The sequence below is a fragment of the Patagioenas fasciata genome, chromosome 25 (assembly GCF_037038585.1).
Source record: "Patagioenas fasciata isolate bPatFas1 chromosome 25, bPatFas1.hap1, whole genome shotgun sequence".
Classification (NCBI taxonomy): Eukaryota; Metazoa; Chordata; class Aves; order Columbiformes; family Columbidae; genus Patagioenas; species Patagioenas fasciata.
Genome location: NC_092544.1, coordinates 6,221,012 through 6,244,344, shown reverse-complemented (window position 1 = coordinate 6,244,344; position 23,333 = coordinate 6,221,012). Strand labels below are relative to the sequence as shown.

The 23,333-nt window shown below is 47.2% G+C and overlaps 1 protein-coding gene and 5 long non-coding RNA genes across 25 annotated transcripts in view; 4 read left to right on the top strand and 2 right to left on the bottom strand.

Moving 5' to 3' along the window:
• LOC136112628 (dystrobrevin alpha-like) overlaps positions 1 to 10,624 on the top strand; it is a 33,094-nt gene extending 22,470 nt beyond the window's left edge. For 5 of the 16 annotated variants that reach the window (XM_071799098.1, XM_071799099.1, XM_071799102.1 and 2 more), the window contains 2 exons: positions 1,819 to 1,933; positions 10,286 to 10,593. In XM_071799098.1, coding sequence (XP_071655199.1) covers positions 1,819 to 1,933; positions 10,286 to 10,578 — 408 coding nt within the window. In that variant the 3' untranslated portion in view covers positions 10,579 to 10,593. Of the gene's footprint in view, positions 1 to 1,818; positions 1,939 to 2,600; positions 2,627 to 3,862; positions 4,115 to 7,080; positions 7,220 to 7,260; positions 7,953 to 10,285 lie in introns of those variants that run through there. The other 11 variants (XM_071799124.1, XM_071799125.1, XM_071799127.1 and 8 more) reach the window with 10 other exon arrangements.
• LOC139825618 (uncharacterized) overlaps positions 1 to 23,333 on the bottom strand; it is a 128,812-nt gene that overhangs the window by 42,850 nt on the left and 62,629 nt on the right. The gene's annotated exons all lie outside the window — the stretch shown is intronic.
• On the bottom strand, positions 1,442 to 11,704 carry LOC136112629 (uncharacterized). 5 transcript variants are annotated; one of them, XR_011735800.1, is made up of 5 exons: positions 10,702 to 11,443; positions 10,075 to 10,215; positions 8,400 to 8,644; positions 3,530 to 3,755; positions 1,442 to 3,151 (listed from the first exon to the last, which is right to left on the bottom strand). It is a non-coding gene; the product is annotated as an uncharacterized lncRNA (long non-coding RNA). The 5 variants fall into 5 exon arrangements; XR_010652913.2 differs by having other exon boundaries at positions 1,442 to 3,755; positions 10,702 to 11,433; XR_011735802.1 differs by lacking the exons at positions 1,442 to 3,151; positions 3,530 to 3,755 and adding an exon at positions 11,499 to 11,704 and having other exon boundaries at positions 8,428 to 8,644; positions 10,702 to 11,112.
• Positions 15,011 to 16,615, top strand: LOC136112389 (uncharacterized). Its single transcript, XR_011735805.1, has 3 exons — positions 15,011 to 15,175; positions 16,178 to 16,255; positions 16,452 to 16,615. It is a non-coding gene; the product is annotated as an uncharacterized lncRNA (long non-coding RNA).
• Positions 17,468 to 19,698, top strand: LOC139825616 (uncharacterized). Its single transcript, XR_011735806.1, has 3 exons — positions 17,468 to 17,667; positions 19,190 to 19,303; positions 19,506 to 19,698. It is a non-coding gene; the product is annotated as an uncharacterized lncRNA (long non-coding RNA).
• LOC139825617 (uncharacterized) lies at positions 20,471 to 22,691 on the top strand. Its single transcript, XR_011735807.1, has 3 exons — positions 20,471 to 20,563; positions 21,136 to 21,204; positions 22,622 to 22,691. It is a non-coding gene; the product is annotated as an uncharacterized lncRNA (long non-coding RNA).

Sequence of the window (23,333 nt, the reverse complement as noted above, 5' to 3'; positions counted from 1 at the left end):
TGAATATGAAAGAGAAAAGTATCTTGTGCATTTTATTTGGCACTAATATTTCATAGCCTTGGAAAATTAAATCCAAAATCGATCGTTCCAGTCGAAATGTCTCGAGTGTTTTTGCTGTTTACGTTGGGTTCTTGCTTGAAGCTTGGCAGTTGCATCAAGACTCTTGCATCAAAGATAATATTATTCAATCAATGATGGTGCAAATACAGTCAGTATTATATTGTCTAGGTGGCCGTATGAGGTAGAAAGCCAACAGACATCCTGATCTCACAACAGTGTTATATTTGTGCTTGTTTAAAAAAAGGTGGGAAAAGTGGAATCAGTGTATTAGAGCTTCTTATGAGTGATATTGCCCTGAGGGCTGGCCACAGGGTTTGGTTTATTTCCTCATTCCTCAGTGATGCACAAGTGGTGGGGATGGCATTTGATTCAGTTTTTTTGCATTCTGTTTGCACTTGCGTTTTTAAAAGTGCTGTGTACAATTCTCTATAATTGATTTTGAAATAACATCTGGTATAACAAATTCCCAAGACACCGAGTGATTCCACTAGTGTAAAAAGATGTCATATAGTCATGTTTTCAGTTTTTATATTAAATGTATTTAAATACCGCTTGTTTCACTTTTAACAGAGTAACAGAGTGAGTTTGAGCTTGTTTCCAACAGGCTCCAGGCAGATCTTGAAATGCGGGAGTGTGCACCTTGCCCGTTATCTTACCTTTATCCCCTGATGCAGTTGCTTTCTTGCCAAGGGTGGCCAAGGAGAGCAGAAAGTCTCCATCTCTGGAAGTGGTTTCAAAGTTGTCATTTTCAGTGAAGAGCTGTTGCCTTGTGCAGTGAACTTGTTCCCACAAGACCTACGGTTTCCTAGATTTTCCAGAGCGATGTTTTCTCAGTGCTGGCACAGCAACATCTTAGCTGATCATGTCTAATTCATTTATATGCATTATTATTACAGAAAAGGTGCTGTGATCATATTTTCTCTGTGTTGACAAAAACACGTAATAATTTAAATTGAAGACTCGGTTCCATTCGCACTCCAAACCCTTTCACTTCCTCTAAACCTTATCACACAAATTGTGGAGGCTGGAGCCTCGGGTGGCCGGGGTGACATTTCCATTGCAAAAGTGACTGAATGCTTTGTATTGAAACGAGAGGAAATTTTTCAAACACAGAAACCACAAATTCCTTCAACCTTTTTATATTAATGCATTGTTAAATTATTATTTATCCATCTTTGCTGTTTTCCCAGCAAGCTTTCATGTTTTTCTTGCCTTTTCCCTTTTTTCCCAAATTCTGTTCTCATATTTCCAGCAGAGATGAGGAACATTGCTGAATGTCAGGTGATAAAGCCTGTGGGCCAGAGATGGTGTGACCAGTGCAGTCTAATGTGTAACTTAGGAATGTTTCTTTCAAAATAATCTAACAAATCAGCCATAGAAGTTAGTGTAAATATTTTTTTCCAAATAGATATCGTATACAAAAGGTGACATTCAAATGACATAGAATCTGGTTTTTAAATCAGCACAGATCTTCTTAAAACTGTGAACTGTGTTTTGAAATACTCGTTGCTAAAGCTGTTCATAAACCACAGGTGCCATAAGACCCCTGAACTGACTGATGTTATGTGTAATCCTCCATGGTCTTGTTTCATCGATGCTTTAGCTTTGCTAAGCGTGTGTTCAACCAACCGACTCTGTCCATCTCTCTGCCCCTTCTCCTCCTCCCCGTCACCCCCCATTATGTTATTTTCGAGGCCTTCAGCTTTAAACGCACAGGCTTAGAGCGCGCTGGCAAGGGTTTTCTTTTTCTCCCCGCAGGTGCATTGGCTCAGCCAGCCGCCAGATGTTCTGCGTGCGCCCTGGGAAATGTGCAGTGAGACTCTTTCGGAGCTGGATGGAGAAACAGCCGTCGGGGGAAAGCACAAGAGAAGCGGTGGGTTTTTTCAGGAGGACAGGCAATCGGAGTTTTGTCTGGTTTAGTACTTCTCAAGTATAAAGTCATTTCGGGAGAACGGGGACTTTCCTGGCCATTTTGGACGAGGCAGTGGGACTGCTGGCTGAAGAGCGTTTGCTCCGCTGTGACTGCAAACCCACAGGTGCTCACAAGCAGGGACTGACACCAACCAGCTGGAATGGCCTCCCCACAGCATATTGCTTGGCAATAAAGGTGACAGCGGTCTGGCACAAAGCCCTGCCGTGCAGAGACATCAGAGCCAGGTCGGGAGCAGCCAGACCAGCAGCTGGGCAGGAGCAGGGGCGATGTTGCGTGCTGGCCGCACCGTCCCCCTGAGCAGCGCAGTGTGGTAGCGCGGGGCCACCTCTGCGCTGATGTCATTTTACTGCCCTGATTTTACAGCAAATGTGAACAGCACTTGTACACATGCAATCAGCCCAAAACTCCACAAACGTCAGACTCAGACAGGGAAGGGGGAGAGGGTGCACGTACCTGTGCGCACGTGGCTGGAGGACAAGGAAGGGACGCTCGTGTGCCTTCCGCATTCCAGACTTATTTCAGTTTTAAAAAGGAAACTCTAATCAACAGATTTGAGTTGCCGTCAAACGTGTTATTTTCTGCCAGTTTCTATTTATAATTACCACAGGACAGAAATGAAGCCGAAACACAAATTGCACAATATAACCGTCAGAATACATCAGTCCCAGCAGATCTGGTTGCTGCACTGAAGAAGCCGTGTGAGAAGGCAGCTGCCTCCTCCCACTGCACTTACATCCAGCCCCCTCTGGCTTCCCATGGCCTGGAAAGCGAGGTGTGGAGCTGCACACGTTCTGTGCACTGTGGCACGGAGCAAAGTTGTTGCAGAGATTTCCTAATCCCCAGGGGTCTGCCCCAGCCAAGCAAATGCTGAGCTGTTCGGTGGTGTTGTACAAATAGGTCGCTGCTGGACTGAGAGAGGGATTTCAGGAGACCGGGCGGTGCTGGAGGATGTTAACAGACGGGAGGTGATGTGCTGGCAGCGTTCTTCCAGCCTGTTGGTGGTTACACTAGCGCTGGGTAAGCTGTTGCAGCCTGTGCAGTCAGAAGCCGGGATACTTTACAGTCCCAACAGCTGAATCCCATTGCACTCTTTGCTTAGTCCTTTGCCACGGCCATTCCTCATCCCTTCCCCTGTGCAACATCCTTGTGCGATGTTTCCTAACAGAAAGAGCCATAAAACTTGTTGATGAATTAAGGACTCTGGCCCTGGTACCTCCAGGAGGAATAAAGAAGCTTTTAAATAACAACAATTAATAACAGCAAGCAAAACTTGATTAATGGGGTGGGAAGGCCATGTTAAGGAAATTTCTTGTTCATTAGTGGATTAAGAGCCCCAGGAACCACAGATCGCACTGCTCTCACTGAGGCTTGATGAATGAAACGAAGATGGTGACATGTCCAGTATAAGCAATGGTTTTCTATAGCAGTTAGACCATGCTTTGTGCCAATGATGGAAAATATTGAAATTGCTTAGTACAAGGTGTAAATTCACGGAGTATCCAGTGACACCAAAATTAACAGGCATTATCCCCATACCGTGAAACCGGACTTCTGCCCCACTGTGCACAGCCCTTTTCCTGGTGGGGTCGTGATAATCTTCCGTAATACACAAACTAAGTTCATCCTCACTCTTTAGCAGAATGATGAAGAGATATTTCATTCATCTCCAGGGTCAAACATCACTGCTCAGGGTATCCGTGGTCAGGCACCCATCAGCCCGGCTGCGAGACCTCTCCCTTTGCCACTGCAGTCCCAGGGCTTCCTGTGGATAAGGCAAACGGAAAAGCCACATTTTTCCCCTTCAAGTCGTCCATCAAATTGAGTTTAGCCACACAGCCCTGACGCCTGATGTTTCTGTTCTTTCCACAGCCTCTTGAGCCGTGCTCCCAGTGTATTTTTAACAAGAGTAATGTGGTCGCCCTGCACCTACAAACCATTTGTCACCACCTCAGGTCCTGTTTCCCCAGAATAAGGAGTAACAAGCAAAGCCATTGCAGCAAAGGGCAGCCACTCACTTTTGACTGTTTTAAGGGTTGGTTGGTCTCTCAACTACCCTACAATTATAACTATTCAAAGCAATGATTTCTCTGTTTCTTGTGGAATTACAGTAGAAATGCTTCAGCCACTTGTGTGCTTTGAGCAGTAATTCTTGTCAAAGGAGAGCACCGTGCCCCACCTTGCTGTATCAGCTGCTCTTAGGACTATTTTAAGGCTTCGTTCCCCCAGGGACTCCCAAGGGAGCCTGGCTGCCCCCTGCACCCCATCATTACGGGTCCCAGGAGATGCCCCGGGCCCGAACCCCAGGCTTGGAGCGCACCCCAGCTTTGGTCTGTTGATACAGCTCTGTTTGTTTTGCCCGTTGCACTCAGTCATCTCCTGCTGTGGTGACTTGAAGGCAGAAGGGTCAGGTTTGTACAACAAACCGCTAATTAATTAGATCGATCTCTTGAGGCCTATTTGTAAGGGGAAAACACTTCCTGGTATCGATTTGCTTCAGTAATGTAAATTATGTATTTCTGGCTCGTCTTCTCAGACACTGTTTCCAGTATTTTCACACTTCTAAAAAGGGAGCCTACAGAGCAGCCAACAGCCCGGGTTTAGCCTGTGAGTTCCTGCTACTTCATTCATCTCACTGCTACAGCTCAAATCTAGGCTCTTATTCTTTTCTGTCTTCACTAAATACTACTTTAATTTTTATACAAAACTCCGCTAATATCAGGTAAAATTCCACATCGTGGAGACATTCAGGCTAACATATAATAAAAATCCTGTCACGTCGACAACATCTTTTTAGATCCTCCTTCTCTGTGGATCTTTTTTCTGCGGCTCCTTGTGCCACAGTGAGATAATGAAGGCAACAACCACAGCCCTGTCGCGCATTCTCCGCCAGGACAATTCTTCTCCTTTCGACAGCTCCTGGCCCTGCCACACGCCAGCGTCCCAGAGAACAGGGGAGCTCCGCTGTGCCCCCCGCGGTGGGAAGGACCCCCCAGCTGGAGGGAGTGCTGGGGACGAGCTTTACCAAGGCTCTGGGTGAGGGCACGTCTGGAGGCATCACCCAGACACTGGAGCTGCCTCACGCACCCTGCTGCAACCTCTCCTGGAGGAGGGACCGACGAGCACGGCCCCTGTGACACCGCATTATCACAGCTCCACCGCCTACCGGGCAGACCAGCTTTAAGGCCACACGTATCTCACCCTGTCCAGTCTTAGTTCAGGACAAGAATCTTGCAGTAAAACTGAGCTGGCCGGGAGGGAAGAAGGCACGGTACGATTTCTGCAGAGTACAAAGGGCATTTTGACATCTGCCGGTTTCTGGCACGAAGGAAAAGGTGTTTTTACCTTCTGGTCATGCCCCTTCTTTCGCCTTCTGTCTTTTCGTCAGCAAATATAATTGTTTTGAACAGCCAATTTGCAAACTAAACATGGTATGGAATAGGACAAGAGTGAAGAGATACTTTTTCTAGCTTTTTTCCTAGACTTGCACCTTGAACATGCTCTAGATTTTTTAATAACGTTAGTACATAAATGTAAAGACTGATGTAGTTCATAACTGTAGAGAATAATTTCACTGAAAGGAAAGACTTGGATTCTGGGAAAATATTGACCTTTTACTGCTTGTTAGCCACTCTGATCTATCACAATTCAGTGTCCGCTGAGAGTGTTGAATTGCAAACCCATAGATTTGCAGTTTATCAAGTTCCAAGTCCTACAAAAGGTGTGACGTGCAGTACTACATGGCACCTGTGCCATGCAGGGCTTTGGTGGCTGCCAATTACGGAGGCACCAAAAAACTTCAAATGCGGTTTTATATCGATAAGACAGCTGGCAAACAGCGATGCTGCCTCATATACCCTGACTGAGCCCCACAGAAAGTCTGTCTCCATGTCAATGAGAACAGGTCGATATCGGTACCTCGAACAACTGTCCATTTATAGCAGGCGACATCCATCAGACAAAATGATTAAGAGATCAGCTTTCCAAACCAGGACCCCAGTTGGCCAACAAAGATGCACAGGGTGAGCACTGGTATGGCTGCATCTGCCAGGACGCATCAGCTCTGAGAAATCATTTCCCACCCTAGGGAGCAAAATCAGCAAAGAAAACCAGCCAAGCCCTCCCCCAGCGTCCGTCTGAGCTGTGTGTAAATGGGGCTTTCAGCCAGCAGGAGAAGGAAACAGAGCAGAGGTTTTCCTCACTGCCAGGCAGCCATTCCCTTTCCAGACACATTCCTGGAGAAACAGAAGGCGAATCAGTGAGGGTGGTGTTTGGGAATAGCGATAGTTTTTTAAAAGAGATTTTCTCCTGGCCCCCATATCCTGCCTTTTGTGAAAAGTGGGTTTGGCAAAATGTGGGAGTTACTTCTTCCTTTTGGTTTTGACATCATGTTCCATGAGCATTGGCAGCTTTCCACTCAAGTGATTCAACAGAACACTATTAATTCATAAACTAAGAAAGGTTTTCCCTTTTTTGGGGGGTAGTTTTTGGGGTTGTTGTTTCCATTATTAGTTCAGTTTCCTAGTAAAAGCGCTTCTCACATCAGCAGCTGCCTCTGGAAAGGCTGGTGTGTCCTTGAATGAATGCGTAGATCAGTCTGTAGGAGCTGTCACATCTGAGCTAACCCTTGGCATTTGTCACTGCACCACCTGCTCTATGGCAGCGAACGAGTCAGCAGCTTCAGCTCTTTGCACAGGGGAAGGAGAGGAGGCGCAAAACTCTCACTGATTCCAGCTCTTCAGTTCAAGAGAACTGCGACCCTGATTTTCAGAGAAAATATTATCTCACTGAACTTCAACTTCTCACTTCTACTCATTTCAACTTCAATGATTTTTTTTCGGGTTACTGTACCGGTCTTTAATAGACTGGCCTGACAGCTGCATGTGATGCGCAGAGCGAAGCCATCTGTGGTGAGGAGGAAGGCTTCATTACACATTTCTAGGTCTGTTAACATTATGAGCTTGTAGGAAGTGTAAGGTTTTGGTTAAAAAAAATGAAATTTCGACACATAAAGTTGACAGACAAATCTATATCTCCTTGTGAAAGATCTCATTAATGCCATTTTCTTTTTCTGTACTTTTGAAAAACAGTGTGCTGGTTCTGGAATGCTTCTTTTTCTCCAAGTGCTACATTAGAATATAAGCAGTAAGAAAAAATATATCCAGGTCACACAGGACAGAGGAGAATTCCTTTCACTTGGTGACAGAGAGCTGCTGGTGACAGAAACAGGTAAGAGTCTTTGAAGCTAAAACTTGACTTTTCTCCCCCAGCTGTGTGCCAGGCTGAAGGCACAAGAAACGCGCACCTGTGACAGCAACATGCTCAAGGAAAACATGGAGAAAACATCCTGGGAAAAATTGTAGCTCTGCCGAATGAGTTTTGCTATCAACTGGCACAGGACAAGGCATTTGCCAGCTTGCCCAAGGCTACGCTACTGGTCCTGCTGCTGGTGACAGGGCACCCTGGGACAAACTGGTCAGGAGACGTGGCCGAGGACATAGGGACCGCCTAAGTATTCAGCTCTGCCTTGTCAGACATCTGCAAGCACATCTGGGCTCAAACACTTAACACAAAGAGTAGCACAGCTGGCCCTCTTTTCTGACTCTCCCTTCCACCACTAACTTAGCCGAGATCCTCACTGACATCCTCTTTTTAATATTATAGTTTTCAGAATCTCAGCCATTCTGATGGACTCTGCAGCCCTGGCAGGGCAGATTCTCACCCACAGCCATGTACCTGGAGGGCTGAAAAGGTGTATTAAGCAAGTTAAAAGCATTTGAACAGTCAAGATACTTACAGGCAACATTTATTTCTACATTTTCTGCAGGGTGCCTGCGTGGCTATGGGTCTGTCAACAAACCTCCATCTGCACCAACTGCGCATCACTGGGATGGAGCATTTTGCTTTGTTTTCTCTTTATACAATGTAATTCAAGTATAATGAATACAGTGTAATGTCTAAAGGGCCTCTGACATCTTTCTTTTCCTCCTTTCATCTTTTGATCTCTTGTTCCCTGTCCCTTTGGCAATCATCCTATGCTTTATTCTTTATGTCATGGTGCTCAGACTGGGTTTCAAAAACAAGCTCAAAACAGACATGATTTTTGCACTTGGCCACTGTGACATCCGTTTGCACACCTTTAGGAGTGGTTCTAGGTTCTGCAACAGAAATACAGCTGAATAACTCCAACGGGGAGTGGGTAGAACAGAATATCCCTGCATGCACACTTGCAAGGTATCTGTTACAGTGGGAATCTAAGCCTGAATGAAAATTGGGTTTGAATCACAACGTGAATTTTGGGGATTTTGATGAGAAGGCCCGGCTGTGCCCACTTGCCCTCCACACCCCACTGGTGGCAAACGAGAGCGCACCACTGCGCTTTGATTATGGCTTTGTGCTAAGATCTTACCCAGAGCATCTTTCCTTCAGAAACTGGAGATGCTTCTACTGCTTTTATTTTTAGTTCATGCAAAATTTCCAGACAACAACAGTTCTGTAAGCAGAAGAGAATCAACGGAAGTGCTTTGAATAAAAGCAGATCACAAAGTAGGCCTGGCATCTCTTCCTTCGGCCTCGAAGCGCTCTTCTAGTCATCCTTCCCAGATGAGTAATGCTGGCTGTGGAAGCTCCCATTTGTCAGTGAGGCTGCGTTGACTGTGGAAAATCAGCACTGTAGGTTAACCTGAGGCACACAGCAAACTGAATAAACACACCAGCGGTAGCAGATATCGTGAGAAAGTAAAGCGAGATTTCCAAGCAAGAAAGAAAAGTTCAGATGGAGGTGACTCAGTTGCTGAGTGTTTACCTTGGTCCGGCGTGCAAGTCTGGAAATAATAAAGTACGTTAATACATTGGCACACTTACAGCCATTGCTGCTTCAGCAAGGAGAAGTTACAACCTGCCTGACATACGTATGAAGTCAGGTTTTTTGTGCTTACATCTCATTCGCTTTTTGCTTTTTGGGGGGTGTTTGAACCGTGAGGATCACGGTGACGCTCCCCTCTGAGCAGGGGCGGCACAAACCCCATCTCACCTTGTTTAAACAAATTGTGTCAGATCGAGATTCTCCCGCTGGAACCAACAGACGCGGGCGCCGTGGGGAAGATCCCAACTGAGGAAATTCATGCTCATTAAAAAGCCGAGTTTACCCCCATTAAGATCATAGGGAAGATCCCAATTAAGGAAGCTCACACTAATAAAAATGCCAAGTTTATCCCCATTAAGCAGCAGCAAAGTCCAGCCCAGAGGGCAGCGAAACCCCCAGTATTTTGCATTTGAGAAGAGCCCAGGATGTTCATCCCAGTTTGAGAAACAAAAACGGGGCAAAATGGGGATTTTGCTGCAAATGCGAGAACTTGAGCATCCGGGTGTTTCATCCGGGGGTTGCTCGGGGGGAATAAAATGCTTGAGGCCCAAAGGGATTTGTGGGAAATTGGCGACGGGCGTTTCAACTCCAATTGGGCATCGGGGGAATGGTTGGACTCGATGATCTTAAAGGTCTTTTCCAATGCAAGTTATCTGGGGATTCTATAAACCAGAGGGAACTGGGGGGGTTAAATTGTGGTGCAGGGGGGAAAAGTGGGGGACGTGTCCCCCCTTGTGGCCCTCATATCCCTTCCAGGTCCCCTTTGTCCCCCCACCCCCATGTTGCCCCTGATGTCCCCTCTATGTCCTCTGGGTCCCCCCCATCCTGTGTGTCACAGAGGCACCCCGATAGTTTTAGGCAGACAACGGGGTCCAAAACAAACTTTTATTCTGGTCAAAGAGGTGCAGCAGATTAACCGGTAAAGAACGGGGTTTTAGCTCTCCAAGAACATAAATACAGGTTCGAGTATCAGTTGAGGAAGTTATTGGGGTGCAGCAAATAATAACAATGGGGATCCACAGTGTGCACACACGTGGCTCACCAAACACAACGCCAGAGCCGCCCCTGACTCCGGGAAAAGTGTGCACTTGCCTGAATCTGGCAAGGAATTACTAAAGAAAATACATGTCCTTATATTTAAGCACGGAATACGCTCACTTTGCCTAAGTGAGGAAAAACAAACAGAGCCCCGCGATCCTGCAGGAATTATTTCACTCACCCACACTGGAGATGAGGGAATCCCGGTCCCCGGAGATCACCTCCGGCAGCCACCCTGCCTAAGGGGGAGGGCTCTGGCGGCAGCATTTGGCCCGTGCTCCGAGAGGCCCACACAACAGGCAGCCTGTTTCTGAGCATGGTTCTGAAAGAGCATAGAGATTTATTCTAGTCAGCAATGTAGAAAGATTTCTGTATATCTGTTTTGACAACAGAGCCAAGAAGACATGGAAGTGAAAAGGAAACAAGAACCATACGTAGAGCGGAGAATGGGATGAAGCGAGTACTTCAAATTAATATGTACAGATATCAAAAAATCTCTAATCAGAGTGCTCCCCCAATTTATTTCACAGGAATTTTCATGTATAACAGAAGTTTGAATGTATATGTACTGCGAATAAATAAATTGTTTTCGGATTTCAGTAAAGCTTTGGCAGTGTCTCTGGCAGCACTGTCCTGGACAAGGTGTCCAGCACACAGCTGGATAAACACACAGTGCAGTGGGTGAGCAACTGGCTGACGGGCTGGGCTCAAAGCGCTCGAGTAAATGGGGTCATGTTGGGTTGGACACCCATCACTAGTGGGTTCCACAAGCACCCATCTTAGTGCCAGCAGTCCTGGCTGTACTTACAGACTGGGGCACGAGATGCTGGAGAGCAGCTCTGCAGAGGGATCTGGGCTTTCTGGTTGATGGCAAGCTGAACATGAGCCAACAGTGTCCCTGGAGCCAAGAGGGACCCGTGTCCTGGGGTGCATCCAGCACAGCATCGCCAGCCGGGCCAGGGAGGTGATCGTCCCGCTCTGCTCTGCACTGCTGCGGCCTCACCTGGAGCACTGGGTGCAGTTCTGGGCGCCACGGGATAAAAAGGATATAAAGCTATTGGAGGGTGTCCAGAAGAGGTTGGTGAAGGCTTTGGAGAAGAAGCCATATGAGGAGCAGACCGGCGAATGACACCCGGTGTGTCCGGACACCGCCTGTTACATCCTCGGGAGAAGCAGCTCACACCGGGCTCCAGTATTTTTCCATCACACTCCTGATACTCTTTTGAGCACAACAGAAAGACGAGAAAGAAGGTGCTTCAGTCTGTGCGGGGCTCACGGGCGGGCCCGGCACAGCGGCTGCACACAGGCTGCCAGTGCAGCCCCGTTCCCGCCGGGACTGCACCCGCACCAGACGCAGCGAACTCAACACCAGGGGGAGCACCGCCCGCACTCGGCGGGAAAAGGGAAGCGCTGCAATGGCTCCCGAACGATCTTTCTCTCCCGCATTTAAGGCGCGGACACTTCGGGAAAGCCCGGGCGGGTCTGACACGGCCGGTGCCGCTGCCTGTCCACCCCGCTCCGCGCCGCCGTGCGGCGCCGCTCCCCGCGGCCCAGCGGCTCCCCCTGGGCCTGGGCCCGGCCCCGGCCCCGTTCCGCCTCGCCCACCTGGCGCTCCCGCTTGGCCGACGGCTCCTCCTTCACCTCGGTCACGAACACACGCGGCACCGCCCGCTGCCCCGCGCCCCGCCGCCTCATGGCCCCGGCCACCCGAGCCCGCCCGCTCCCAACGCCGGACCAGCGCCGGGCGGAACTGCGGCTGCACCGCCCCGCGCTGCGCCACGGGAAATGGAGAACGGGACCGCCCGCCCGCCAGGAGCCCCGCGACGCACCCGAGCGCTGGGGAGGGCGGGACGGGCAGGGCGGGACGGGGCAGGGCGGGCGCGGTGGCCTCGGGGCACCTCCCCAGAGCCGCCAGCGAGGCGGGGGCCTCCCCTCCCGGAGGCGCCCAGCGCGGCCGCGGGCCTGGGGCAGCTCCCGGGCTCCAGGCGCCGTTCTCTCTCCAGAGCGGCTCCGCTGTGTTTTCGGCTCCGGGCTGAGGCAGCGCGCCCTGGCGGTGCCGTCGGTGCCGTTGGCCCGGCAGCCGTTCCTCGGGCTGTTTTCTGCTTGCCCGGTGCCGCACGCCCGGCTGGGGCAGGGATGCCCGGGCCCCGGGCCGTGGGGAACTCGCTGTGTCGGTTTTGCCCCCGTCAGCACAGGGGGCTCCGGGTGGTTCCCGGGCTCTGCGCCTCGGGATAAACCTTGGAAGCGGTGCTGGGCTGACCCTGCCTGGACAGCAGGTGCCCACCAAAGCTGCTCTGTCACTGCCCCTCAGCTGGGCAGGAGAGAGAAGAGAAACAAAGCACCCACGGGTCGAGATGAGGACAGGGAGACATCGCTCACCCATTACTGTCACAGGCAAAACAGACTCCGCTAGTGGGAATTAATTCAGTACCAATCAAATCTGAGCAGAGTAATGAGAAATAAAACCTAAATCTTCAACCACCTTCCCAACACCCCTCCATGCAAAGAGCTACAGTGAGGAAAATGTTGGGCGGAAGGGTTTTGCTTAAAAAATGGTCAATAAGCTTTGTCTTTGCATTATCAAAGGTTTGTTTCTCAGGCCACAGCTCCTTCAGCAAGGGGCTGGGTATTATTTAAGCCCCGGCAAATGGGTTTGTTCCATTTTTCGTTAAAGAAACACTGGGATGGGAGACTCCGAAATAGCCCGATTTTCTGTAATTCACACTGAAGCAATGGAGATGAAGGAAGATGTCCGAGCTGGACGTGTCCCCTGGCGCCATGATGGTGACATCAGGAGCTGGAGGAGCAGTTGGAACTTTCGAAACGTAACATTCTATACTGGCCGCAACCGCCTCTGTTGAGTTGGCCGGCTGCAGGAGGCACCAGCTGCTTCGTGCTGGTGCCTTCTGCGGGCATTGGGAGCCATCAAAATGAGCCAAACTGGGAAAAACTGCAATTTCCAGTGTTCCCCGAATGCACAGGTAAATGCTGTAGATCTTAGAGTGCTTTGGATCCTTGATTTCTTGATACAGCCGTCTGTTATGTAAACGTAGAAGCTGATGTGTCTCTCTGGGTCGTGGCCACATCTGTAGATGAAATATCGGGTTTTTGGAAGTGGTGAGAAGAGGTAATGATCATCTGAACCGTGGGAATTTCTCATGTGAACTGCGCTCGGGTACTCAGGGAACACATAAAAGTCATGGGTGACGATCACTCATCTTTCGTATTGAATCAGGATTATATTGATCTTGAATACGTAGGCCACGTTTATAATTTCTGCTTTTAGTTCCTTCCTGAAGTACTGCAAAACAACTTATTGAGAAGAAAGTCCTGCAACGTGTGTTTGCCCTGGATTTGAATTCCACCTGTTGAAGATCCAGGGCTGGGTGCTGGGCTCTCCATTGTCGCATCCATTTCGACAGTGGGGGTTTTGGCATTAATGCCCGGGAGCTGGGCTTTGGCTCCAGAGCCCAGTGTGTCCCAGGGGATGGCCCAGTTGTACTGACTGCAGCCCAAACGTGGCGTGGTTTGGAGATGCTGCTTTTAGACCCAGCTGGTAATGTCTGAACCTCCCAATGCACAGAGAGCTGGGAGATGGTGTGAGCAGTGCACTGACAGCAGTCTCACAACACCGATTCACAAACTTGTCGTTTTTCGGTTTTTGCTGGGCATCTTTCTGGGTTTGATGTCCTGCTCCTTATTTCCCAAGGACCCATGTCCATTAATGGCAAGAGAGTCCAGTGCAGGATAAGTAAACGGCTTCGCTCCTCATCTGGTAACAGTTTGACATCAGGAAAGCTCAACTGACCTCATTCAGGGTAACTTTAGAGTTATCTGGAGCTTATGAGAACTCCTAAGATAACTTTAAGAGTTCTAAAATATTGGAACATGGTCCCACAAAACCTTGGTGATGTGGTCCCAGCAGCAGACCGCGTACTGCTCCATTTAGTCCATGTTTATTGTTCTGCTTACAATCGATGACAACTCTTTTCTCCTGCAGCAGAAGTACAGGCACATTCCCTGTTTTTGGGAAAAGCAACCATCAGGCTGTGTGAGACTCAACTGTGCCTTCCATCACACCCACCCTCGGAATATAAACGGGCTTTTCCTGCCACCTGACAACAGTGAGTAAAAAATATTTTCTCCACTCTTTGTTCATTGGAGTCAGTTCATGCACAAGAATGTCCTTGCAGTGCTTCGTGATCTCTACGAAGGTTCAAAACGTACCACGGTAAATCAGTGGCGTAGGATCTGCTGCCGCAGTGAGTTCAGAGCAAAGGAAGGAATTGTATTGGCGTTTGAATGGTGTTGCCACGTGACTGTTTCAGCTGTCGTGTGATGGATCTTCGTGTTGCAGGAAAGATGATGGCACAAGCGGTGATTTAGGTTGCCAGGATCCACAGAGTAGAAATGCTGCAGGAATCATTTGCAAGGTTAAATAATATCTGAAAATCAAATTATTTTTGGAAAGTAAAAAAGCACCATTACAAATTGTTTGTTTGTTTCTTTGTTTGCTTGTTGGTTTTCTCATTCCTCTCTAAGAGGAGCTCTTGGCTTCCAGCAGTGCTGCTCTCTCTGCAGTTCCCACATCCACAGCAGCGACCCCTGGCAGCTGGTGCTCTCCTAAAGCCAACGTAGGCACATCTTGGGTGTGCTGGGAGTCAGAGAAGATGCCCTGGAGGCCCAATGGACATGGGCAACCTCTAGAAGAGCAATGCCCAACAATCAGAACGAGAAAATAGATCCAAACCTTTCTCTTTTTACTGAAAAAATGCAGACATTGAAAGTCCATGTGTCCCAGAATAGCATTGTAAACATTTTAACTGCATTTGTCCTGTTAATACTTAGAAATCCTCCTAAACCCATTGAAGGTGGAGTTGGCTTGCACTGTCCGGAGCTGATAATGTGCTGTTCTGGGCAGTGGCACAGTGAACTGTCAAGTTAAACTGCTGGATCTTACATTTTCTTGGCAGAATAGTTTTCCCAAACGTCATAATCTGCCTATTTGATGATCCCCTCAACACGATAAAGAGTTCAAAAGTGCCCCTGCATGTCTGACCTGGGTTTGATATTCTAGTTCCCTTCTAACAAAATCATGTTCTTTTCTGCAGATGTGCCATTGCAAGAGGGTGGCCAAGAAAGGACTCTGCACCCCGCACATCTGCAAGAGCCGCTCAGAAATCAGCAGAATATTTTCCTGCCAGTTCACGCTCCGCTCATTATCAGCCTCAACAATGCTGAAGATGAGGAGGACGATGAAGGGGATGATGACAAAGAGAACTGTAAACAGATTATATTTTCTTCTACAAAGAAGTAGAATAGGGTCTTTTCTACACTTCACAACTGATTTGTTATAATAACTACGACCTATTTAGAAAAGAGTTGTTGACAAGTTTTGCAAACAGTTTCCTGCTGATCCCAAAATGTTGGAAGTGGTGCTCACCAGACGTGAGGCATCATTCCAACTCCTGCGAAATGCCTACCTGTATATTTCAATAGCGTTATCACCCACATACCTCTTTTGTATTAAATGAAGTTTAAAGTGTGATCCACAACTCCTAGGATGTGATCCGCAGTTCAGATGGCCATCAAATACTCTTCAAACTTTCTCTAAATTTGGGGACCCAATTCACTAGATTGATGGACTGTCTATGCGGTTTTATACATATATTTGTTTTGGTTTTGTGCTTTTTAAAAGTAGTCAAACGGTTGACTGTGTCTCTCTTAGAGATGAGGGGTTCCTGGGGAAGAATGAATTGCACGTTCCCAGAGAGTGAGGACGACCCCCTGTTAGTGCTTCCTGAGCCGGGGGCAGTAGGAGGGAGCCCCATGGATTCAAACCAAATCAAAGCCGGGGCTTTGCTGATCTCAGCAGCCTTAACTGAGACAGATGAGGAGCCCTCACTTCACCATCTCTGCCAGCAGATGTTCCAGGACAGGAACCGTGGGCAGAGGTTTTGTGACAAGCGTCCCTGGTGACGTGTTCAGTCAGAAGATTTCCTTTGGCTTGTCAATGAAGGATTGTGTTGAACGTGAGCACTGAGGGTGGGTTTGAATAGTTTCAAATCCACACACATTAGCTCCTTCCTGTGTGTTGTACCTGCCCTTCCATCGCTCCTGGAAACACCTGATATTAAGGAATCCTTGTTCCGTCCAGAAGCAGAGCTGACATTGAGAAAAAACCCACTGTGACCCAAATGAAATTGACGATGGTACATGATTACTAGGAATTGTTGAAGGTCTTTGTACAGATACCCAGTAATCTTTAAAACCATTTCCTACAGATGTTTCTGATTGGGTGCCTAAGACTGCTGCAGAAATGGAAGAGGAAAGAACCATAAAGGAAATATGCTATAAAACTGGTAAATATGAAATCAGTCAGTCTTTCCTAAATAGCAATGAAGACAATATACTGTGCCTTTTAATTGTTCCTTTTTAAAAATTTTTAAATCTATTTTATTTTATTTTATTTTATTTTATTTTATTTTATTTTATTTTATTTTATTTTATTTTATTTTATTTTATTTTATTTTAATTTTCCTTCTTCGCTGTGTTTAGGAGAGTATTACAGGATCCAGTACCCTCACAAACACCAATCGGCAGAAACTGTGTCTTCAGCTCAGGAGAAGGAAATATTACTCTTGGAAGCCATGGAGCGAGACTTACAGAAAGGCAAGTAATATTCATCTTCTCAGACAACATTTCCCATTAATGTTTACCATTTCTTTTTCCCCACATATATCTGCGTGCATAGTGTCTCAGGCATGGTGACTGCCTGTGTTGATTGTGGATGCAAAAGGTAGAAATGGGCTGTAAAACCTGCATGTGCTATCTGGAGATCCACAACCATTCCATAAATTGGATCAGATAGGATCCGTAAATATCATTCATGGAAAGTGGGGAGCTAAAGAATGAGCAGGTTATTTGTAGCTCGTTCTTTACTTTGGAGCCGTAGCTTTTCTTTAACCTGTGTATTATAGAATTGTCTTAGAGACCGTGAGAGTTGTGCATCAGTTACAGCAGACAGGATCCAAACATCCAAGAGAATACAAAGAAGAATATAAGAGGAGAGGTTAAAGGACATTGCACTGAACTGATCGCTATCTCCCAGAGGCGGGAGGGAGAGAATGGCAGTGCCGTTCCCTGTGCTTGCACACCAGCAGCTCACACCTTCTGTCTGCTGCCTCTCCAGGTGATGGTAATACCATTCCTGCAACATTCAGGAATACAGAAAGAGAAGGCGAGAGCTGGGAAAGGAGGCACCAGCAGAGCGTGTTCCCAGGAGAGATTGTACTGGTTTAGGGTTACACCAGAAAAAAACACACAGCCACTTTTGCTTTCCTTTTTGCTTTCCTTTTCCTTATTCGTTTTCCTTTACTGAACTGTTAGATGGTCTAGCACGACCCAGCTAAATTCTGTTCTTAGTGTCAAATATGGACAATCCACGTTTGGATAGGACTCTCCATAAAGAACATGCTGTTTCAATCTTACCCTCCAGCCTCCAGGCTCCTGCAATGTGTCAAAACGGAGTAACTGCACAGCATTATAAAGTTTGCTTTTTCATTTTTAGGATTGAACAGTTCAGACCCCAAAGGAAAACCGAGTTACCACCCGAGGAGCCGCAGGCAGGACGATGAAACTGCTGCTTCTGTTCCTCGCGGGAGAGCAGCAGGAAGAAAAACAGATTGCGATTCTTCAGAACCTCGCAGACCAGCGTCTGTTTTCTACCGCAGGGTGGGCGGCACCCGAGAACCAAAGTTCAAGGGGTCTGCAGGTGGGCTTCTGCTGAAACAGGGTTCTCAAAACACCTCAGGTGTGCCTGTCTGTATGGTGCTGCTTTCTTATTTGTCCCTGCAGGTCCATGTGAAGTCATTTAGGCCCAAATATGGTCAAGGCTAAATTCGATCCAGCATAATTTTCATAAGTAGAGCGCAGCAGTGTCCACAGTCAGAAATGTAAAGCTTTATTAAGCTTTATGATTAGTCAGACAGTAGATTCATGACCAATAATTCAATCATCTTCATAGCAGAAATTAATTTATTTCCCTAGGAAGAGGAATGAACACAATGTTCTGCACAAATATATCGATCCCCTCTTTCTACAGTATTTTTAATGTGATGCATTCTTTAGAAATATTTAGTAAATCTCAGAACAGTCCACCTTTCTCTTCCCATTTTACTCTATTGGTAGGTGTAGTTCTGCGGTAGAATTTCCGTTTCCTTTAGGAAACCCTTCCTGTTCAACATCTCTCCTCCCAGCAGGGGGTGAAGGAATGACCTTGCTTTGCATGGTGTTTTTCTACAACTGGGATCTCACTGGTGTTTTGGTTGTGATGGTTTGTTTTGGCTTCATAGCACCCCATAAACTGAAGCGGAAGTCCAGAACTTCTGCTGCATTCTGGCCTGAACTGAGGGGAAGCAAAAGTGGTCATTATGTGAGCAGGGAAAAGGAAGAAGAGGCAAAGCCACATCTTCCTGCAGAGTGGTAGGGGCCAGGTGAGGAGCCCTGTGGGTACTTTATACTGGCACTTGCCTCTTGAAGTTCTGTTTGCGGTTGGAGGTGGGCTTACCTATGCAACCAGGGCCATCACAGCTTTGGCCTTGTCGTTCGTAACACTTTGTGATGTTCACAAGTGCTGCCCGTACCCAGCATGTGTCTAAGTGCTGCAGACAAAAGGATCATTCCTAGTTCAGCCCAAAGGTCTCCTTCGGAGTCCACCAGTCTTCCTGGGCTCAAGCATGGGTGTTCCAGAGGTGCACACCCCCCTGTGCGGCACAGGGAAAGGGCAGGGAGTCAGCGCTTAGAGGACAGTTTGGATAAGGGGGTTGTGTTCACAGCTGCACTCCAGACGGTCTGAGAATAGAGAGACATTCAGAGAAAAGGATAGAGATGTTTTCCCAAAGCAATTCTTCCATTGAGCTCTTTGAGGGTTTAGGTACTATGATGACATGCATCTTGAAAACACCATCAATTTGATCAGATAGGATTCATAAATACCATGAATGAAAAGTAAGAAGCTAGAGCAGGTAATGTGTGGCTGGTTCTTTCCTCTGGAGCCATGGTCGTCTTTAACCTGTTATGCAGTTTTCTTAGAGATCAGCAGAGTTATACGTCAGGTGCTCAAGTTACACGAGACAGGATCCAAACAGCCGACAAAAGAGAAAGAAGAACACACAACGGGAGGTTAAAGGACATTTTAGGTATCGCTGTCTCGCAGAGGCGGAGGAAGAGAAGGGCAGTGCCGTTCCTGTGCTCGCACACCAGCAGGGCCCACGTTCTCGCTGTTGCCTTTCCAGGGGATGGTGACACCGCTGCACCGCTGAACAGCACAGAGAAAGGAGAGAGCTCAGGAAGGAGAGTTCCAGCGGAGCGAGTGCCCAGCAGAAACTGGCGCTCCTTTGACAATGGAGGTAATGTACTTTGGCATCAGCTTCTCCTTGCTGAACACCTTACTGTAAATAAATGACTGAATAGATTTGAATTGGGCTGTCCACAAAAAAAATCCCTTCTTTTTTGGTCAATCTTGTTTTCAGCCTCTAGGACCCTGTAATGTGTCAAATTCTGAGTAACAGCACAACAGTCCTGTATTTCTGTTTGCTTTTTCACTTTTAGGAATTCGCTCTTCGGATCCCAACGTCAAACCAAGTTACCAGCAAGGGCGTAAAAATAAGGCTGAGGAAACGGCCTCTTCTGTTCCTTATGTGAGAGGCGCTGGCAGAAAGACTGATTCTGACTCTTTGGAACCTCGCAGGTCAACATATGTTTTCTACCGCACCGTGAACGTCGCCCAAGAACCAAAGTTCAATGGATCTGCAGGTGGGTTTGATTGTGATAGATTCATTATTTTCAATATTTAGTATTATTTTATTCTCTTGGAAAATCGTGGAGTTTGGTCTTATCCAAACTTCTGATATCTATTTTGTGTCAATTTTTGTTACTTTTATTATTGTTATTATATTATGTTGGACAGGGGACTGAATTCATTCTCTTTCCATTCATCCAATGGGATATTTCAATTCATCTTTTTTCCGTCTCTCTGCTGTCCCCTTGATGGGATGTACTGTGTCAGAAACTTGACAAGAGCCTACAGGTGGGATTCAAAGTCCTGTATCTTTCTTTTTGGAAATCTGTTCCAGACGTGACCATAATTTTACATCTTTCACTTTGTTTTTAACTCTCCAATCTGTCACTTCATGTAGAAATTTAGTGGTAAATAATTTCGATAATCACAAGTGAAGAAAGTTATTCCATCTTACCAGTTTCGGTCATCTCGCTTAAGCTGAGCTGAATCTGCAGCTTGGGATGCCTCCCTATCTCGAATTTTCAATAAGGGAACCTCCTTAAGAGAGATTATCTGCGCTGTTACCGCGAATGCAGTCGAGTTCAATGAATCTCAGCACCACTGCCGCATCTTGGCATTAATACTTGTGTGTGTTTGGGTTGGGTGTGTTTGTCTCTTTGTTTTCTTTTAATGTTTGCTGTGGCTAAATGTGGACACGTTGGTACAGAGGTCACCGAGGAAACATTCTGAATTTTGTCATAGCAGCCACCATTACCACTGTTGCCAATTTTCCTTTCAGCAGCACCTGAGCCGTATGGTGGGAAATGCTCCAAACCAAAGCATCAGCTTGACACAAACAGAAGATTTTCGACCCAAACGGGAAACTATGGTAATGCTTACCTGTTGTGTTTGAACTGAAAAGCGTAGGATTATTTTGCAACTAATGATTTGAATTAATGTAGTTAAGATGGAATTAATAGAAAACAAGAGAATTAATATTTTTAGCCAAATTTCACAGAAAACAGTGGTTGGGAGCTTACTCTGCTGCACAGTCAGCTGCCAGCACACAAACAGCCCATTGCCTTCTATCGAGTGCTTGCACAAGCAGGGATAGAAGAGGAGATTGCACTACGGATTTGTTTAATTGAACAGCAACTGCTGCCTTTGGGAAGATTTTCAACACCAGAATATTGACTTTGTTCCAGTGCAGGGTCCGTGGCGGAATCGCCTCCTTTGGCAGATCCGTGAGCGGAGGAAACGCTGCAAGGTTCCACACGCTCCATAAAGCACTGGAGCAAGTCCGTGTTTAACACTGGATGTGTTCCAGAGATGATGTGGGGTTCACTGGTGCTCCCGTTGATACTCCAACTGATAGAGCATTTAATTCACATACCAGACTTAGAGAGTCTTTCCTGAAATTGCAGCTGGAATTAAGAAACAATGTCTATGTTTATTCGACAGACAAATGTTCTCCGGGATTTTACAGCGCACCACGTTGGAGGAAAAGAAATGCACGTGAAAATGCTCACTGTAAGTTTAAAACAACCATTCGGGTCACTGCTCGAGAGAGATTTTTATGATTAATTTTTATTGTGCAAAAGCAACATCTCTCCCCACCTAGAAAATGTGAAGTTGGTCTTAAAGCTGTTGCTGCCAAAATCCACCAGGTTCTAAGCAATGCTGAGCCATTAAAGAACAGAGAACAGCTCGTTTGTTTGCAGACATGTAATTTTGGCTGGATGACTCACCCGTGACGCCTGATGTTTTACAGCATCGCTGATATGAAAGCAAAGCATTGGAGTCTGTACCTCATGGCCCTTGGAGCAATGGCCAGAGCCTGGGTCTGCACTCTGTGCTTCATGGCCACGTTTCCTTCTCATCGCCCATCTCCGTGCTCCCCGCAGCTGTTACGGGGGCTTTGCTCTGCAGTCGCACGGTTTGAAATGTGGACTAGCACAGTGTCCGTAGAGCTCTTGGCCCTCTGGCTTCCACTGAAAATTCTCCCTGGAAGGGAAAAGAGGTTCAGTTTGAAGGCTGTTGAGCGCTGCCCTTTCTTGAGTTCATCGAGCAAGTTTTATTTTAGTTCCCTCTCCACTGGGGGATCTCCAAAGCCGCCCCTGAGCTCCCAGCAGAGGTGACAGCAGCGGGGACGCAGGCGCTGGTCAGCCCAGCCCTGCTGGGAGATCCCTGGCCCTGCTGAGCTCGCCTGTGTTTCGCGGCTTCAGGCAGGCGCAGCCTCCCGCTCTTTCTCACAGCAGAGCGGGAATCCCAGACACAGCCATAAGGGCCCAGAGTTTCTCCCAGGCCTGTGTTATCTAACACAGAGGTTCTGCTCATCGGGCACACAGGGTCAGTAGGACAATTGGTGTGACGTGTGTGCTGTTCTACAGACAGGTGCAAGTCACTGGAGCGTATTTACATTCAACCAACCTCCTCGCCAAGCCTTCTGCTCCATCCCCATACAGATGGTCCCGTGGGTGTTTGGAGAGCACGAGCTTGCTCTGGGAGATCGGTCCAGAGCGGGTGGCTCAGGAAAGTGCAACTTTGTGACTTTGTGTTCCAAAGCCCAGGTGACCCAGCGGTCAGTTCCAGTTCACCCGGGCAGTTCCCTGTTCTGTATGGGGCCTTCTGACTCCAGCCCGAGATACAAATTCTGCTGAGGCACCGCACAGATACAAACAACCCAAAACCGCCTTGTGAAACCCTCCAGCAGCTGTGCTGCTGCATTTGGGCTCTTTGTGCAAGCACCAGATCTGCTGGGGAAGGTTTTAGAGGAAAAAAACTAGAGCAGCACATTTCCAAGCACGGGTGGATTACAGTAGGATGATTGGTTTTCCCGTTGCTTCTAGAACTGCTGAAAGTTTAATTTTTAAAATGTTTCTGGAAAAGTATATAGGTTTGCTCTAATACATTCTGCACAAAACGTTATGTACATCTGTTTTTACAGAGGAGCCAAGAAGCCTCGGAAGCAAATAACAAAGGAGAAGGATGCGTAGACATGAGAAAGAGATGAAATGAGTGCGTTAGTTCACAAGAAAATCAGCTGGAAAATCTAAAGATGAAAAAGCAGCAAATTCAAAAACTGAGATGCAGGAAGGGCACTGTAACATTTCAGAACTGATAGAAGTGGAAATTTAAAAAGTATGCTCTGTGTGGTCATATATAAAGGTCTTCAATACATTTTATCTGTTTTGAAAATTTGGTAATTTAAATTATTTTTACAGACTGTTTTTAATGCACAATTAATAAAAGGAATAGGAACTATCAGTTTGACTTTGGGCTTTCAGGGGACTTTTAATGTCACCAGCAACACCCATGCATTCTAGAAAGGAATTGTTTCCATGCGAACGCCAGGGCCTTCGATGGTTCCGCTGTTTGCTGGGTGCTCGAGGGCTCAGTCGGAGTTTGATCTTGAGCTTGTGCCACTTTAGCAGGGCAGCAGAACCGCGCGATGAACTAAATGACCTGTGCAACAGAACTTTCAGAGTTAACTGGAATATGCTTGACACACACTTTAAAGCGTAAAATATTTGATTTTTACCCCAATCCACAAAAAGGGCTGCAACTCCAGGCCTGTCAGCCTGACCTCGGTGCCTGGCAGGGCTGTGGAGCAGATCATCCTGAGTGCAATCACACAGCACCCTCAGGATGGACAAGGG